General features: G+C 39.9%; 1 protein-coding gene across 3 annotated transcripts; it reads left to right on the forward strand.

Moving 5' to 3' along the window:
* The first annotated feature begins 217 nt into the window (after positions 1-217).
* pcdh10a (protocadherin 10a) lies at positions 218-18,646 on the forward strand. Of its 3 annotated transcripts, none has more exons than XM_081361667.1 (6): positions 218-3,198; positions 4,472-4,530; positions 5,805-5,911; positions 15,577-15,734; positions 17,970-18,019; positions 18,134-18,646. In XM_081361667.1, the coding sequence occupies exons 1-6, from the start codon at positions 712-714 to the stop codon at positions 18,177-18,179; spliced, it is 2,907 nt and encodes a 968-aa protein (XP_081217793.1). In that variant the 5' UTR covers positions 218-711; the 3' UTR covers positions 18,180-18,646. The 3 variants fall into 3 exon arrangements, with proteins under 3 accessions (XP_081217793.1, XP_081217791.1, XP_081217792.1); XM_081361666.1 differs by having other exon boundaries at positions 308-3,198; positions 15,577-15,894; XM_081361665.1 differs by lacking the exons at positions 17,970-18,019; positions 18,134-18,646 and having other exon boundaries at positions 15,577-16,187.
* Positions 18,647-18,922: the final 276 nt, after the last annotated feature.

Genomic DNA, 18,922 nt, shown 5'->3' on the forward strand with positions numbered 1-18,922 from the left:
ACCTTGAATGCGCCTGTTTGACTTTAAACGGAGAATGAGAATTGATTCACATGTCTTCTAAAGTGAGCTGGAGTGGGGATGTAAGGGCGCACTGAGGAGGGAGGGCGCGTGCGTGTGATTGACAGTCCCACGGTCGAATCAGGTGACGCAGCGCTGGCAGTCCGGAGCGTCCATTGGCTGCTGCTGGCAAGAGCTCTGCGCAAAACAACGCACTGATGCTCACTCTCCTTGCAGAACTCGAGAAGAGGGGACCTACGGATTTCTAAGCATCCCGCAGTTATTAAGAACCATTAGACAACTATAGCCTATGTAGAAAACTGTTATTTGTCTGCAATAGGTCGCCTTCAGGATTTTATTTTTAAATTGATCTATATACTTATTAAGCAAAAGAGTTTTGCTAAGGTTTTGCTTCTCAGCATTAAGGATCGGGCTATCTGTAGGTTCTGCAATGTCTTTCTGTGACGCACGGACTACTAAATTCTGCTCTCCTTGAGACAGCATTATCAAATGGCTAATAGATCTTGCGCATATGGCGACATGGTTTCAGGCTGACACCGTACAACACAGGAGCTTTCATGTTCATTTGGGAAATTGCACAGTGCAAATGTTTTCTTAGACCAAAGCGATGGGTAATTCCTAAGCTGTGACTGGAGAAGAAAAGGAGTCAAGACAGAGCGAGGGGATAAAGAGGAGTGCACTTGTTGTTTGGAGATGATTTTGATATTTCTCTTTTTCTCGATCTTGGATGGAGGGTTATCGCAGCTGCACTTCTCGGTACCGGAGGAGCAGGAGCGCGGGACGGTTGTGGGAAATATTGCCGAAGATCTGGGGCTGGACATCACCAAACTTTCCGCGCGCCGTTTCCAGACCGTGCCTAGCTCGCGCACGCCGTACCTGGAGGTCAACTTAGAGAACGGAGCGCTGGTGGTGAACGAGCGCATCGACCGAGAGGAGATATGTCGCCAGACCGTCCCGTGCTTTCTGCACCTCGAAGTGTTTTTGGAGAACCCACTCGAGCTGTTCCGCGTCGAGATCGAGGTCATGGATATTAACGACAATCCGCCGAGTTTCCCAGAGACGGACATCACCGTGGAGATCACCGAGAGCGCCACGCCGGGCACCCGCTTCCCGGTGGAGAACGCCTTCGACCCTGATGTGGGGACTAATGCCTTGAACACATATGCCATCACTACCAACAAGTACTTTTATTTGGACGTACAGACGCAGGGCGACGGCAACCGGTTCGCGGAGCTCGTGCTGGATAAACCCTTGGACCGAGAGCAGCAGGCGGTGCACAGGTACGTGCTCACCGCCGTGGACGGAGGGCAGCCGCAGAGGACCGGCACCGCACTGCTAGTGGTTAAAGTACTGGACTCAAACGACAACGCGCCCACGTTCGATCAATCCGTTTACTCTGTGAGCTTGCGCGAGAACTCTCCAGTTGGCACGCTCGTTATTCAGCTCAATGCCACCGATATGGACGAGGGCCAGAACGGAGAGATTGTTTACTCTCTAAGTAGTCACAATCCGCCGCGTATTCGGGATCTGTTTAACATCGACTCGCGCACCGGGAGGATTGAAGTGACCGGCGAGGTGGATTACGAGGAGAGCAGCACGCATCAGATCTACGTGCAGGCGAAAGACATGGGGCCGAACGCCGTGCCCGCGCACTGCAAAGTTCTGGTCAAACTCATCGACGTGAACGACAACACGCCAGAGATTAGTTTCAGCACGGTAACGGAGTCGGTTAGCGAGCAGGCTGCCCCGGGCACGGTGATCGCTCTGCTAAGCGTCACTGACCGGGACTCCGGCGAGAACGGACAGATGACCTGCGAGCTGCACGGCGAGGTTCCGTTCAAACTCAAGTCGTCTTTCAAAAACTATTACACGATCGTTACGGACGGACCGCTGGACCGCGAAAAAGCGGAGTCGTACACGCTCACGGTGGTCGCCAAAGACAAGGGGGTGCCCTCTCTCTCCACAAGCAAGTCCATCAAAGTGCACGTTTCGGACGAAAACGACAATGCGCCTAGATTCATGCAGACGGTTTACGACGTGTACGTGACAGAGAATAACGTCCCGGGCGCTTACATTTACGCGGTGAGCGCCGTGGATCCAGATGTTGGACAGAACGCCCATATCACCTACTCCATATTGGAGTGCGAAATACAGGGTATGTCCATCTTAACCTACGTGTCAATCAACTCTGAGAACGGCTACTTGTACGCTCTGCGCTCTTTTGATTACGAGCAAATAAAAGATTTCAGTTTCATGGTGCACGCCAAGGACTCCGGTGCGCCCGAGTTAACTGCCAACGCCACCGTTAATGTAATCATAGTGGACCAGAATGACAATACCCCGTCTGTAATTGCACCTTTGGGCAAAAACGGCACCGCGAGGGAACATTTGCCCCGCTCAGCCGAGCCGGGATACCTGGTGACCCGTATTGTTGCAACGGATGCTGATGATGGTGAGAACGCGCGCCTGTCGTACAGCATCCTCCGGGGAAACGAGCTCGGGATGTTCCGGATGGACTGGAGAACCGGCGAGCTGCGTACCGCGCGCCGGGTATCCAGCAAACGGGACCCGCCGCACCCGTACGACCTGTTGATCGAGGTCCGCGATCACGGCCAGCCGCCGCTCTCGTCCTCCGCGAGCATCAACGTTGTGCTCGTGGACAGCGTGGAGGGCCGGAGCGGCGACCGGGGGTCAGTGAAGTCCAAAGAGGGCTCGCTGGACCTCACACTCATCCTCATCATCGCTCTCGGCTCCGTGTCCTTCATCTTCCTCCTCGCCATGATCGTGCTGGCGGTGCGCTGTCAGAAGGACAAGAAACTGAACATCTACACGTGCATGGCCGGAGACTCGTGCTGTCAGTGCTGCAGTCGCCAAGCGCGCGGGCGCAAGAAGAAGCTCAGTAAATCGGACATCATGCTCGTTCAGAGCACTAATGTAGCCAGTACTGCACAGGTGCCAGTGGAAGAGTCGGGCAGCTTCGGCTCGCACCACCAGAATCAGAACTACTGCTACCAGGTGTGCCTGACACCGGAGTCTGCCAAAACCGACCTGATGTTTCTCAAACCGTGCAGTCCATCCCGGAGCACAGACACAGAGCACAACCCGTGCGGGGCAATCGTTGCCGGATACGCGGATCAGCAACCAGATATCATCTCTAACGGGAGCATTTTATCGAGCGAGGTGAAAACGCATTTTATTACCTATACGGGCAACGCTTTATGTGAATTCATTATGAAATGCTTACATCAGCATCTCATTACTATATCAACTTCCATTATTAACATGTTCATGTCGAGAAACTATCTTTGATTTTATTACTTAATATATTTTCATACATTCATATAGGAATTCAAATGAACTGCTAATGTGTTAAGCATCATTATATATATAGCCTATATATATATAAATGAAGAGTTCAGATGCAAAAGCCTCTAAGTGCCATCTGAAATTTTCTTCTAAAATGATACATTTTATCAAGCTCGTATATTTAAGTTCAGTAATTTCACTTAAATGGCAATGAAAATTACCTATTAATAGTAATTTAAGTGAAATTACTGAACTTAAATATACAAGCTTGATAAAAATGATCATTCTAGAAGAAAATTTCAGATGGCACTTAGAGGCTTTTGCATCTGAACTCTCCATATATATATATATATATATATATATATATATATATGTGTGTGTGTGTGTGTGTGTGTGTGTTTATGTATATATTAAGTGTTACCATTTATTGAGTAAAAATGATATAATTCATTGTGACAAGTTCAGTGGATGGAAACAGTGCACCAAATTTATCTCTACATATATGCACCTTAAAAGTCTATTCAGTCGTGATCTTTCAGCTTCCTCTGTTAGTAATGTCAGATTGTAATCATCTGCTTGCTTATGACTCACATAGTGCTTTTAAAGGTAGCTCAGAGCTGTAGTGCTTTTCTCAGATCCTTTAATTACACTACAGCACTTTAGGGTCAAGACTGGAGGGAATCCTTAATGAAAACATTTCAGAAAAGATCAATGAAAATACTATATGATTGACCAATACTTGGAAAATATGGGGAAAGTGAATTCAGGGTGAATTGTGGGTGGTTACAATCTGCTATCACATTTATTATAGCATCTTTGCTTTTTGCCTCTGAGATAAGCCATTTTTATCTTAAGTGAGCCCCCGTCATCCAACAAGGTATACTTTACTATCCCCTGGCATTCTCTGAAAGGGTGTAGCCCTCTGGAGTCAAGACTGAGTAGGGAGGGGGGAGTGTATTGGACAAGGGTTTAAGTATGCAAAGCACACAGTTGCTGGGTATCAGTGGAACAAAGGCGGTTCTATGGTTGAGGTTCTCTAGTGCATGGACAGAGCAGAACAGAGGCCTGACCAGTGTTTTAATGATAAATGTAGAATGTCATACTTAGAATGTCATACTCAATTATTGTTATTGTTTATGTCTTATAGACCAAGCACCAGAGAACTGAGCTCAGCTACTTGGTGGATAGACCCCGTCGTGTTAACAGGTGAGATGATTGCTCACATGCACTGTACACACACACACACACACACACACACACACACACACACACACACACACACACACACACACACACACACAGACTTTCCATAGACATAATAATTTTTATACTGTACAAAAACTGTATATTTGACCCTGGATCACAAAACCAGGCATAAGTCGCACGGGTATATTTGTGGCAATAGGCAACAATACATTGTATGGGTCAGAATTATCGATTTTTCTTTTATGCCAAGTAAAGATCATGATCCATGAAGATATTTAGTAAATTTCCACCTTAAATATATCAAAAATGTATTTTTGTGAGTGAATGCAGCACAATCGCGAACATAAATGGACAACTTTTTTTTTCTCAATGTTTCGATTTTTTTGTACCCTCAGATTCCAGATTTTCAAATAGTTGTATCTCGGCCAAATATTGTCCTATCCTAACAAACAATACATCAATGGAAAGCTTATTTATTCAGATGATGTATAAATCTCAATAATAAAAAAAAATACCCATAAGACTGGTGGTTTTGTGGTCCAGGGTCACATATTCTATCCATAACACTAACTTTCTGCATTTTTACATTATCAAAAATCATTACTTAGTATGATTTATAAGATGTTTTACTCATGGGGACCAAAAATGTCCAGATATTGGCATCTTTGTGTACCCTAATGTAGGCTACACACACACACACACACAGAGAGAGAGAGAGAGAGAGAGAGAGAAAGACAGACCTTAGAAGTTCAAGCTATCTAAATGGGAACATTGCATAGACTTCTATTATTTTTATATACAACCAGTTATAAATACTATGACCTAAACCAAACCCACACCCTAACAGAAATCTTTCTACATTTTTAGAATGTTCCAAAAAGAAAAAGAAAAAAAGATTATTATTATTATTTTAATAATATTATTTCCCCAAAAGGAGGTTTTGTCAAAATAAGCTAACTTCTGGGTACAGTTTGTGCCCAAAAATATGGTTAAATAGGTACGGACACACTGATATAAAGCAAGAGCAGTGTAAATGATGTGGCCCTAGCCAAAATCCCAAGATTTTACTCAACGTCGCATGTGTCATCCTAATGTTTCAAACTACACAGCACAAGTCTGATTCAGGTATTGATATCGAATTTAATCAGCAGTCTAAAATGTAAAACTGTGCCAAAAGTGTTAAATAACCAAAACAATCAATACTTCTAATGGACAAATGCAGTACAAAGCTCCAATTACCAAATGTCTACTAAACAATGAAAATTCCCTTATAGTTCAGCGTTTCAAGAGGCAGATATCGTCAGTTCTAAAGACAGCGGGCATGGAGATAGCGAGCAGGGAGACAGTGACCATGACGCCACCAACCGGGGCCACACAGCAGGTGAGTTGATTACGAGTTTCTCTTCTACTGTCCACCTGAAATAAACATAGATGGGTGAAAGGCCCCTGGGGAATAAATGCTGAGGAGAAACATAGACATTGGGAAACTGCTCTCATTGTGGCTTTGAAAACAACGCGACAAGCCTTTAACCGATTCCAACAGTGGATCAATATAGGGATTGCATGGAAATTATACATCTGTCAACAAAGCTAAATGGATTTCAGTCAATGCCACGAACGAGTCTGACTTGTCTGATGAACAGGCTTTCTGAAGCATTTAATGAGTATTTGAAAGCTTCCACGGTAACAAACCCAAACAGCTACCCACCACCCCACCCACACCCCCAAACACAATTATTTTTCCATTCATATCAAATGCCAAAAACCTTTGAGTCGAGCACGGTGAAATGGCAATAGTTTGTTGGAGATTAATTTTATTTAATTTTGTTTATTCTTTCTTTATATTCAATTTGATGAGCTGTTTGACTTTCATGTTCTATATTTCATTTCTGCTGGTTTATTGATCAAGGTGGAGCCTTACGGCTTCGACTGGATAAGGCTTTGACCTTTCTCTCCAAAGAATCATGACATTCAGCCTTTGGTTTGGCAAACAGTTAGATGACGGGTTGCCAGATATTACGTATGCGCTGCACACAATGGAATACCAATTTTTGAAATGAGCATGGTTTCGCATTTTAGGTGACTACTGTTTGAAGGAACTTTACTGTAGAAAGGCCTTTGATATAATCCTTTCTGGGGGGGGATCACAGAAGGAGGAAGGGAAAGAGGCAGAGAGACTGAGATTTTTTTTGAAAACTTATTAGAGCATCAAATAGGTAAAATGAGAAGATGTGTGTGTGTGTGTGTGTCGTTTCCTTCCCTGCTCTCCTCTGGGTGTGTGTTGGCAAGCTCGCAGTTTCAGCACTCCCATTTCAGCGCCTGTCTCCGCATAGCCAATTATCACAGCAAGGTTAAGATGAAGGCCTGGGACACTGACAGGGGTAGCACCACTGCATTAACAACCACTTACACACACACACACTCACGCTATCTCCTTCACACATCCCTACCTCGCCTCCGTTTGTTCTTACAGCGTCAATTTGGAGATATTAGTCTAAATTAAGAGAAGCTCAGCCAAAAGATAGACAGGAAAGAGAAAGAAGCGTTTTAACCCTCATATTCTGTTGGAATTGACTGTAATGCTCTTATGTTTAGGGTCCCTTAGATCCCAATAATGTAAATATAAAAATAATAACAATAGTAAAAAATTACTATAAAGTTCCATTTGTTTGCAGTAACTATATTAGCTAACATGAATTAACAATGAAACTTCTAATGCATGTATTGATCTTATATTGACTTATATTGATTTATTGACTTAGTAATACATCAAATTATTATTATTAACATATTTTTAACATCAAAAGTTATATCTGTTAATATTTAATGAACATGAGATAACAGTGAACAGTTGTTTTTTATTAGCTAACATTTTTAAAAATGTATTAAATAACAAAGATTGATTTAGACTGTAAGAAATGTATTGCTCGTGTAAAGTGTTACCAAATAATAATAGTTATTTCCCCAAAAATAAATAAGTTATTTCTCTTAAAAATAAAGGTTCTTTGTTGCAATCTGTGGTTCCATGAATGAACTTTAACATCCATGGAACCTTTCCATTGCACAAAAAGGTTATTTAGAGTGAAAAAAAAAAAGGTTATTTCGATTATTAAAATATGTTTCAGATAAAGAAAAAAAGTTTTTTTTAATTGTACAAGGTTCTTTGGGGAACCCAGAATAGTTCTTCTTTGGCATCACTGCACAAATCACCCTTGGAACATTTATTTTTAAGAGTGTGTTGTCTGCCCGAGCTTTATCTTTCTGTTTTACCACACACTATGCATGCACTTAAAAAAAGAAAAGAAAAGTGACTGCATCTGTTTCTGTTTGGGGTTCATTTGATCTCTTCAAAACACATGAAAAATAGAATAAAAGCTGTATGCATTGATGTAAGTAAAGTAACAGGAGGATGAAATTGAAATTGTATTTATAATCAATTCTTATGAGATTAGAAAAGCCTGGTACTTCAAAGTTCAATCTATTTCAATGGCCTTTGGGTCTCTCAAACGAGCATGAGTGTCAAGCTAGAAGAGCTGAGGTCAGAAAATGGCCTTTTACACGATTTAGACTGTTACATCTGCATTTGTTTGCAAAGAGACAGAGGCGTGACAAATTGCACAATTAGATTAACATGAGTGAGCGATAGATTGATGATTATCTATAAATGAGGGATGTGTGGTGATGACGTTAATCAAATCACTCCTGTCGCTGTAATTTAATGCTATCATTTGCTCTGCACGCGCACACACACACAAAAGCAAATTGTTTTAGGTAGGGTGAAAGACTGGGGGAATAACTTTGAAACTGTAGCTCGCCAAGCTTCAAGCTATTCATATTTTAAGTTCTACTACAGTCATGCTACCTTGAAATAGTACGCTTTGCTACAAGCTACAAACAAAAGGTAGCTAAATAAACTGAGACTATTTCAGGAAGCAATATCTTTTTAAATATATATCAGAAGATATAGTTATAGTGTATTTAGCAATTTATACAATAAACATCTCAATTTAATGTAAGACATTATACACTAAATGCAAAGTACAATTACAGTGCAAAACAGCATACATTATGAAATACATTTAACATGTTTTGCTATGAAGAAAAAAAAGAAGAAAAAAAGATTTGTATACATGAACCATCCGAACAGCTGTTTATTGTTTGGATTATTGCCTCAGCTCGCTCAGTATGAAGTTCTGTGCTCAATACAGTGTGACAAAAAGCAGTGATGCAGTGTTTTGTCACACTACATCACCACTTATTAGAAAAGCTTGTTACTGGAAAAGATACACAACTTTGATACACACATTACTGAAAAATGCAGTTAAGTTAGTAACATCGCTATAGTTAATCACTCCCCAAGACAGTAGTGACTATATAGGTAATTTCTTAAGGCAGCTAGTTGATTTTGAGTGAAAGCCCAGCCCGATGTTCAGCAAATCGTCATTACTTTCACTCTTGTTCTTCAAAACAAAATTAGCATAAGTTTCCTCCCAACCCTAGCAAAAATGCTTGTCCTTTGGTCAGCCCGACGACAGGTGTTCTGAAGGGAAATACTGCTCAGCAGGGCTTTGGCAGTGTTTTTCCCTTTCATTCTGATGCTTTTGCACACCATTGATAAAAGATGTGATGAGGTCTCCAGAAGAGAAAATGCAAGAGAAGCGGAAAGAGACGAAAATAACGCACACAGTGGGATGCAGAGCGCTTCCTGATAGAGAACAGCTTAGTTAGTCATTGTGTTTTTACTCAACGCATCATCCCTTTTTCTCTGGAAGTCTGCAACCCCAGAGTCCAGTATCTACTCAGATCATTGTTGTTAATAAAGCTCCCAGATGCACTGAGGATGTCTAATGTCTAATCGAATACAGGTCTGCAATTATAGGATTTCATGGAAAATCATGTAGATATTTTTCTTTCTTCATATAGCTATTATAAGTGCAGGTGTTAAACTATAGCATGCAACATGCTACACTATATTGTCAATACAATGATGTATTGTATTGCAGAACAATAGAAATGATGCAATTTGCTGAATCATATCGCTTTTAGGTTTTAAACACAATTATTCTGACAGCTCAAATTTCTCTTGACGGCTAAAAAGTCATAAAATCCTTGAGGTCTACCGCTTGCTATGCATAATAGATGCCACATTGTCATGTTCTTTTTATCCAGAGAACACTAATGCTGAACTATCAGCCCAAATTTCAGCATTTAACTCAGATTGAACCATTTAATGACTGCATTCAAACTTTGTTTTCTAGATAATTTCAACCTTAATCCTCATTTGAATTAGACTTGTTTTCCCTGAGGATGGTAATTTTGTGATTCACAGACATACTTTGTGACTTTAATCCCGTCCAAATTGAAAATGTCTGTTTTTCTTCCACAGCCATTGTTGTTTTTAAGTGAACTCAGGGTCCTCTGAGAATTTTAATCCTTGTTTCTATAGAACATATGTGATTGTGGTATATTACTTTTTCACATTGTTTCTCCTCATTTTTCTGAGCCTCTAATAGCGTAACTAAATTTCGCAAAATGCGAGAGCTGGCTGGCTAACTTAAAAGCACTGTACTGACACTACTGGATGAGAACAAAACTTAATTGATCTGGATAACACTACTACCTGTAGAGCTTCTCATAGGAAAATTTAACTTCATGATTAATTAACTTAAACAGTTATTGAACTGAATTTTTTTTTTTTTGGAAGCTGCTTTGAAACAATCTGCTTTTTATAAAGCACTATAGAAATAAAGATGACTTGACTATTACTTTTCTGCCTTTCAAGCACTAGTATTGCTTTCAGGACATGGTATTCTAGTTTGCTGTGTTATTCAGAGGTTGTTTTCACATACAAAAGCAGACCTCAATCGAATGAGACGGTATCAAGTCCTACATGTTCTACACGAGTCTCTGCATGTGACTGTGATATCGATGTGAAACTCATGCTGTGAGCTTCTGTCTGCTCGCTCGGTTGGGGCTATTTAGAGACCGCTGTTCTAATTACATTGAGTTTGATTGTATGTAGTCAGGTTTAACGGTGTACTTAATATTGATGATGTCACAATAGCCTTGGATCCCTGCTTTAACAAGATTTATGCCTCTGTGTACACCCACATATCTCTGTCCATATATATCACCCTGATATAATAGTGAAATAACAAAGTGGACAGCTTGTGGAAGTGATCTATGGATTTCACAACACATCTGAGCAGAAATGTGAGCTGAGTGTGGATTCAGATGTTGAGTCTGTAAGATTAGAAGCCCTGAGTAGCACGTAGGGAAGAAGAATCACATAAGAAATCTTTTTAACTTTGCTTATCCTTGACAGCAATGATAGAGAAAATGTAGACTTTTGCTTAAGCTTCTCAGATCTCCCCCGAGACAAATACGCGAGTAATCTCACGTCTCCTCTAGAGTTTCTGAAGAGATCTCAGCAATGTCAAAAACTGCTTAGACACCAAAGTCTGCATTCAGAAAACAAAGATTTCAAGATGAACCAATGTATCTTTATTTTATAGCTCTATTCTTACTTATTTAGCAGATCTGAGACTAAATGATTTGATGCTTAGTATATACTTTGTTGTACCCTGAGCTTTAAAAGAGCAACATATGAGCAATAAAAAGCAGGTAGAAGTGTCTGTATCAAGTGAATGTTTATACCTGCACTCCTAAAAATAATGGAAAAAGTTTCTTTATATTTTTAAAATATAAACTGTCACCTGAATGGTTCTTTGAGGGACCAAAAATGGTTCTTCAATGGCATCTCTGAGAAAACCCTCTTTTTAACAGTGTAACTTGATACGCACAACCCAGCAGCAATTATCTTGGGTATCTTGAGTTTTCTTGTGCCGTCCAATAAAGGAAAGAGGCATTACAAGCAAGCTGATTTCACTGAGCACAACATGACCAGACACTCTGATCACGCAATAATGCTTCATCAACTACCAAAGTCACCTATAGGGATTCTAATAAGCACAGTATTCTGGGTCAGTGCATTTAATCTACAGCCTTTTATGCATATACCTGCAGGTCCCAAAGCCACACCAATAACATGTTTCCTGGTTACTTATGCAAATCATTACAATAGCTCTATACTAATAAAACATTATTCCCCCGTGTGTTCATTTAACCATCAACACACATATACACTTATAGTATGGTCAGGTTTATCAGCAGCACAGATTTGTCTTTTGATCTCACTCAGAAAGCTTCTGCCACAAGGAATTAGAGATTAGAGTTTGGCCTGACATGCATCCACCGCCTCCCTCTCCTTTTCTTTGGGCCTTTGCCTTTACATGTGTCTCAAATTTCCTTATATCAGCCTACAGACGTTCATTCTCTCCTTGACTTCACATGTTCTCTTTTGTATTTTATTGCTCACCCTCATTGTACTTGTTTGAATCTGACCTTGGTGCATCACTCTTTTAACAGTACTGTATCTGCTCCTCTTATAAAAGGTCATTCCTCTTATGGAACTCTGTAACCTTTACAAAATGAGTCAACTCGTGATTCAGAGACTTTTATAAATGATAAATTTACTACGCAACAGGATCGAAAGTTAGACATTGCTCGGTGAGGGACTGAGAGTTAGCTTACACACTCATGCATGTTACTTTTGATATATTATTTAAAAAACAAATCTTTTAAAATGATTTATAACAATGATTTTTGTAGTTTTGTCATTTTCTGGAAGACAGCATCATTAAGAACCTGACTTTTTGTAATGGACTATGCACAATCGCTTCTGCATTTAACCTCAGTGGTCACCACAGCTTCTGGTGCAGCGAGGTTAAAATTAAGCACAAAAGTAAGTCTTGAGGAAGTTTCACATGACAGGATAAAGCAACATTGATGTGATCCACCTTTACACTAAGGTATTTAAAGCTTATAATATAACATAACATATAATTTGTTAAGATCAACACTTTTTAGAAATATGACATACCGGAAGCTCACATAGCACTGAGATTTTAGCAGAAAAACATAAGCAGTATATAAAAAAAAAGGATTACCATTAGACATTAGTGCTGAGCACCTAGTGACATACATAGTAATGCCTTATTTAATTGTGATGAAAGAACTAATAAGATTTCCATCTTTAATAAAAAAATAGGAGTTTAATATTTCATGTAATATATTAAGACAGTCCATGTAGGTGCTGCATAATTGATCATGCAATGCCATATTATGCTGCTCATCTTGACTGTGATTTTAATCCTGGAATATTTTAGTATTATCAAGTAAAAAATGTGCAGACCAACAGTGACATCACAGTGCTTGCAATTTTTGTATGTTGCAATCCCAACTTGAGGAAAGGTTATAAGAATATGGACCTGTGTTGGACTTCTTGAGGCAGAGAATGACTGCAAATAATTTGAAATGCACCATGTTTCCGTCTGCACTGTGAAATTGCCTGTTACGTGCAGAGAATCGTGCAATGCAGTGCGCATGAAGTATAAACGCTGATTTGCACGTGTATCTGTGATGGTTCACACCAGGCTGAATGCGTCAATGTAAACAAGGCTTAACCCTGATTACTATTCTTACCTTTTCTCCTAGTTCAAACTTCCAAATCCCTAACCTTGATAACAAGCTAAGCACACATTTTAGTGGTGGTCCTAGTCTGTTGGTTAGAACCCACAGTTAAGAATCCTAACCATTAACTACCCCAACAATCAGTGGGAAATGACAATTTGTTAATGACAGTTTGGTGTCCTCATGACTGCCAAAGCTCAATTTATAAGGTGGTGATTTTGTATGAATTTGTACGATATGAACTGTATGAAAACACATGATTTTTAGAAGCATGTAAGCATGAATGTCCACCCCTAAACATAACTCTATGTGGGGCGTAAGCAGATCATACAAAGGAGTATGAATGAGATCATACGAATTCATAAGAATTAGCCATCAATTCAACAAAACGTAAAATAGTTACGAATTGTCATGTGATAACCACTAAGCCATGAGTGATTTCTTTATTCATGCAGTCATATTCTTCTTCCTAATTCTGAACCGGTCTTTACGCTCCTTGAAACACTGACCCTCATGTAGGGGTTGTATCCAGAGGCCTTTATTAGAGTTCAGTGTGACGCCACACTGCTCTCTGCCCTTCTCTTTCATTTATTTCCCTTTCAAGCTCTCCTCTCGTTCTTCTCCTCTGAAACCGGCTTATTATCACGCTCTGTGTAGTCATTAGTCAGAAAGCAAGAGCGTGTACGTGTGAGCTTGTGTGTTTGGAGGACGGTTTCTCCCAGCGTTGTTAGTTTTGCTTGCGTCGCCTATAGTGTTTGTGCGAAGGACTTGAGAGACCGGCCGATGAGAGACACGATGAAATTAATAGCATGAAAAGAGCATGAAAACATCACAGCAGACTCGTTTAATATCGGTTGGTGGGAGGGACGTGGAGAGGCAGACATGGAGAAACAAAAGGCTGGAGAGTTCACTGCTTTGTGTATATAACTATCCTTCTTTCAGTGGGCCGTCTTCCAGTCAATTACCGTGCTTTGCTGAAGCCTGACAATGACTGCAGCTGATTATAAAACGAGTAAAAAGCTCGCAATCTGTCTGGTTAAGTAATCATCTTCATTCAAATATGAATAATTTCAGACTCCGCGCTCTGGATAATTCATAGTAATTTTGCCTTTGTGTTTCTGTTGACATTGGATTGTTACATTGTCTCAGAGGGAAGAAAAATGTAGACTCCACAAACAGATTTTTTGTTAAATTTATCTCGGAACGCGAGCACAAGGACATTGCCGCTCACACACACACAGACACCCAGACACACATATATAGTATATATCAGCGGCGTGTAGTGGTTCTGTTTTTTTTTTTTTTTATGTTTTAAGTAATCAAATGTAAATATATGTCCCCATTTACACTTAATGTTGTCACATTTGTCTGGTTAAACTTTACTTCAAGAACGATTATTTGACAATGTAATTAACAATGTAATTAATGTTCTATTTATTAAAACGAAGAATAAATCTCATCAAGTTAGTGTTTTAAGCATTTTTACATTTAATAATAAAAATAACAAAATTACAACTTGCGGCAGAACCAATTTAAAAAATATTATTTTATTTGTGAACTGATATTCAGCAGTTCTTTTTAATAGTCAACATATTTTGGGATCAAACACTGCTTACACTGGAGATGTTTGTTTAATTTCACCAAACTGATTGCTCACTGAAAACCCAACACGATCTCATTAAAATTGCGTATCTATAGCACGAATGATATTTCTCGTATCATGTATACGCCAAAACGAGTTTTTACGTTCAAATGATACGCACTGTAAACCCCTTTATTAGGATTAGGGATGAGGAGGGCGTGCATATTACACGTCATGAAGTGCGTATCATATGCACGCGAAAACTGCGTATCATATGTACGCAAAAACTCATTTTGGCGTATAAATGATATGAGAAATATCATTCGTGCTATAGATACGCACTTTCATGAGATCGGGCTCGAAAACCCCACAGTCATCATGTTTTCAGGCCATTTCAAGTTTGATTTTGACATGACATAAAGCGGTGATATCTAAGTGAGTGAGCTGTTTACTTACTTTTTAATTAGTCGTCCCATTAACGCCTTCATTTTGTTCATTCAGACTGATTTGCGAACACGCACGAAAACAAAAGGCGGGATTTATCGCGAACCAATCGTAGCCAATTATAACCAATCACATCCAATCATAGAGCGATTGAGGCATTGCATCCTCTCAGAAAGACGTGGACATCCGCTGTAACTTTACCTGCTGGTGCACTGTTAAAAAAACTTAAAAAAAAACAAGCGATACACTTTTTAATGCCAAATTTTGAAAAATTTGTGTTGCTTTATTTTTGTAATATGGAATATTTTCTCACCCCATTTTATTGAGGAGGCATTGCCTCCCTTGCCTGCACGGAGGAATCACCCCTGATGGAATGAGAATATTCATTATAGTAAATATAGTAACATTACTCTATTTATTCTAGTCTACATTACGTTTGACTAGAATGAAGCTAACATTTCCTCCCATCTTTCCTCTGTCTTCCACAGGAGCTGATCTTTTCTCCAACTGCACTGAAGAGTGCAAGGCTCTGGGTCACTCCGACCGTTGCTGGATGCCCTCCTTCATGCCTGGCGATAGTCGCCAGGGCGCCGATTACCGTAGCAACCTGCACGTCCCCGGAATGGACGCGGTGCCGGACACTGAGGTACAGGAGAGCGTGGTTCCGGACGATGCGTGCAATCGGGCCGATGATAGATCATTCTCTACGTTCGGCAAAGACAAGTCACACCACGGCACGCTCACACGCCACGAGCTACACACACTCTTACCAAGCGCCCGAGCGCCTTACAAACCCAACTATCTGTGTGAGTACTCACTCAAAACGTACGATTTCTGAACCCCCCAGATCTGATCCACTGCCATCATCTGTTCCAATTCTAACCCATGGCTCTCTTTGTATAGAACTATTTATATTTCTTTAAAAAAAAAATGTAAAAAATGTAATCCCATTTCTCAAAACACCCTTTCTTGACCTATTCTCTCTCACTTTCCAATTTGTTTTCCCCTTTCCTTCAAAAGCAAAATGATAAAAACCAAACAAACAAAAAAATGTATAATATATGGACATATCAATAAAGGATTTTTTTTGAGTGAAATCGTGGAGTTGTGTTCAACATTTTGTCCTTCCCCTGCCCTCTAAATTCTCCCACCCAAAGCATCTGAAGACACTGGTGAAAACATCTTATTACAAATTTGGCTAATCAATGCTAGATTTGCAACTAATTTGTCATCCAAACCTACATAACACATACTTTTGTGCTGTGACTTTTCCTTAAGCTGAAATCTATCTTCATCATAATCACCTTAGACACATGGTATGTCTATAAAACATGCCTGTATCTCATCACACGCTTCTGCATCTCCTATAATCATGATTGATCACATTTCCATTTTATGCCACAATAAACAGAAATACACAGCATGGCATATGGAATGGAAGCGGTTATTTCCCAGCTTTCATATACATCCAACAAAATCCTACATTAAGTACCTGTCTCTCTCATCAAGCACTGTATCCATGTCTGTTGTAATCACCATATGCCACAGCTCTACTGTAATCACACTTGCGACAGTCATATCGCCCTGCCTCCTCGCCTCTGATTATAGCATGCAAACTGTACTAGTGTAAACGCTCACAGTCGCTGAAACATTCAGCAATTTGTTACACCTGTTTTAATGCAGTACTGCTACTACTGCACTAAAGCAAGGGCAGGTGTACACTGTGTGTTCTCCTGTGGGCGGAGACTAAGTGTGCATGCATGTGCTTGTATCCTTTCAGACATGTGGATATGGGTGAATGTGATTTCACCAAGTACAACATCGCAGAGATGTTGATCCAGGAACAACATTCCAATCAACCGATCAGATTTGAGGGATAGCCTAGGTTTATAGTTATGTCAAGTTTAGGCTTACAACAAGGGTTAGGCTACACCATTCTTATTCACCTAGCATTTCCCTCTGATTTTAGGGATAAGGTATGTGTAGGGTTAGGTTTAGGGCAAGAGATAGGGTTAGGACAATCTTTTTGGTCAGGAATGTTGTTCCTGGATCAACAAAAGATGTTGATCCAGGAACATGTCTTTCTTGGCAAAATCATGCCGACTGTGGATATGATGGACCTTATATCCACAAGCCCCGCCTCTGTCCTATTTGCATAACTGTTTTTTTTTATTTTTTTTATTCTTGGGAATTTTGGGCAACACTCACAAGAAAACGTCACAACACTGATGTTTATCAGCGCACCGCCAAAATGTCGCTCTAGAAACGTGTTTCAGAAGGTTCTGTAACGCCTTGGTTAAGGTGCTTTTAATATGATTTGATTGTATTTTAACATTTTAACAAAAAAAACAAACATTTTAATTAAATTTTACATGCACAGTGACTGTGCGTGTATAATTGTATTACAATTACTGTACAGTTACATTTTACAAATAAATATATTTTAATTACATTTAATGTAACACGTGTTAAAGTTACTCTAAATTATCAGTCACATTTTAAATGCTTTACTAAATGGATTTTATGTGCTATATTTAATAACTTGATTTTATACTGGATCTCCACTTTATTTTAAGCTATTTTATGTCAGGATTCTACGTTTAAGCTCAATCTTCATACAGTGCATTTCACAGAAAACTAATTTAACATTCACACAAAGATAATTTATACAGTTGTCAAGTCAATGTCAAATGCAAGATCTAAAGATAGATTTATGTAATTATCTGAAAAAAGAGCGATGTTTTAGTAGTGCATGAATAAACATGGCAACAGCAATACTTTTCCTTGTGAGATCTGACTCAACCTGGGAAATAAATGTGAGGATTAGTAAGAACGTGATTTTAACTATCCATATGTTCTCTGCCTGTTCTTTGCCCTATAGCACGCAAAAGGATTTCCTAGCACCTTCCGTGTGGACATTCCTGAAAAAGCGTGAGTTTGCACAGTAACGCAGCCGGCCAAAAGCATCAAGGGTTTCTTTTTTAAATTTTCCTCCGTTTCTTTTTTTTTACTGAACTCAATCACGGCCTATCCGGTCGTTCCCAGCTCTGTCGGACGTCTGAAACAGATTAAATCGGATGCGATCCGATGACGCAAGGACCCTGAGAAGTCTCAGCAGGACTGAGAAACCTCGCCAAATCTCCTCCGAAAAGCTGGATGAGAAGAGGGAAGAACAGAGGGAGAGAGCTCAAAAAGGGGATTAGGAGTGATGGAGAGACAAAAGGAGAAAAATGGATGATCAATGGACACGGGTGTTTCCTCACTCTCTCCGCTCTGTGATCAATGTGTCTCTGTTTACAGTCCACTGTAAACTATACCAACTGTCTGAGCCCTTTACCCGTTTCGACACACACACACGCACACACACACACACACGCACACACACTTGTACAAACGTACTGTACAAAGAGCAGCCCAAACTATGTGCATTATAAACTCAACTATCCGTTTTAGACTTGACTGTTTTCTATAGTCGTTTATTTTTTTCTTCTTAATCAGTGTGGTCAAGTGTTCTTCTGAAGTTACTATCTTTAGAAAAAGCGTGGATGCGGGGGACACAAAAAAAAATGGAAAAAGTAAAAAAAAAAGAGAAAAAAAAAGACGATTCTGTCCTCTCATTGGCCTACGGATATACTTCATCTGACATTGTGGTTATCTTCACGTGTGCAAGTGTGTACTGTTCTCTTTTAAAGCTTCAAATAACTATAAATCTATATATATATATATATATAAACGTATATATATATAATATACTTTTTTCTGAACCTGTGTAGCCCATTGGATAGTTTCCTAAACACCATATTGCCATAAACAAATACAAAGTGCTGAAAAGAC

This window comes from Scardinius erythrophthalmus (genome assembly GCF_964197995.2).
Source record: "Scardinius erythrophthalmus genome assembly, chromosome: 3".
In the NCBI taxonomy this organism is placed as follows: domain Eukaryota; kingdom Metazoa; phylum Chordata; class Actinopteri; order Cypriniformes; family Leuciscidae; genus Scardinius; species Scardinius erythrophthalmus.

Coding starts and splice junctions, on each gene's coding strand:
- pcdh10a (XM_081361665.1), top strand. CDS start 712: ATGATTTTGATATTTCTCTTTTTCTCGATCTTGGATGGAGGGTTATCG. Junction 3,199..4,471: donor GGAGCATTTTATCGAGCGAG/GTGAAAACGCAT, acceptor TATGTCTTATAG/ACCAAGCACCAGAGAACTGA. Junction 5,912..15,576: donor CAACCGGGGCCACACAGCAG/GTGAGTTGATTA, acceptor TGTCTTCCACAG/GAGCTGATCTTTTCTCCAAC.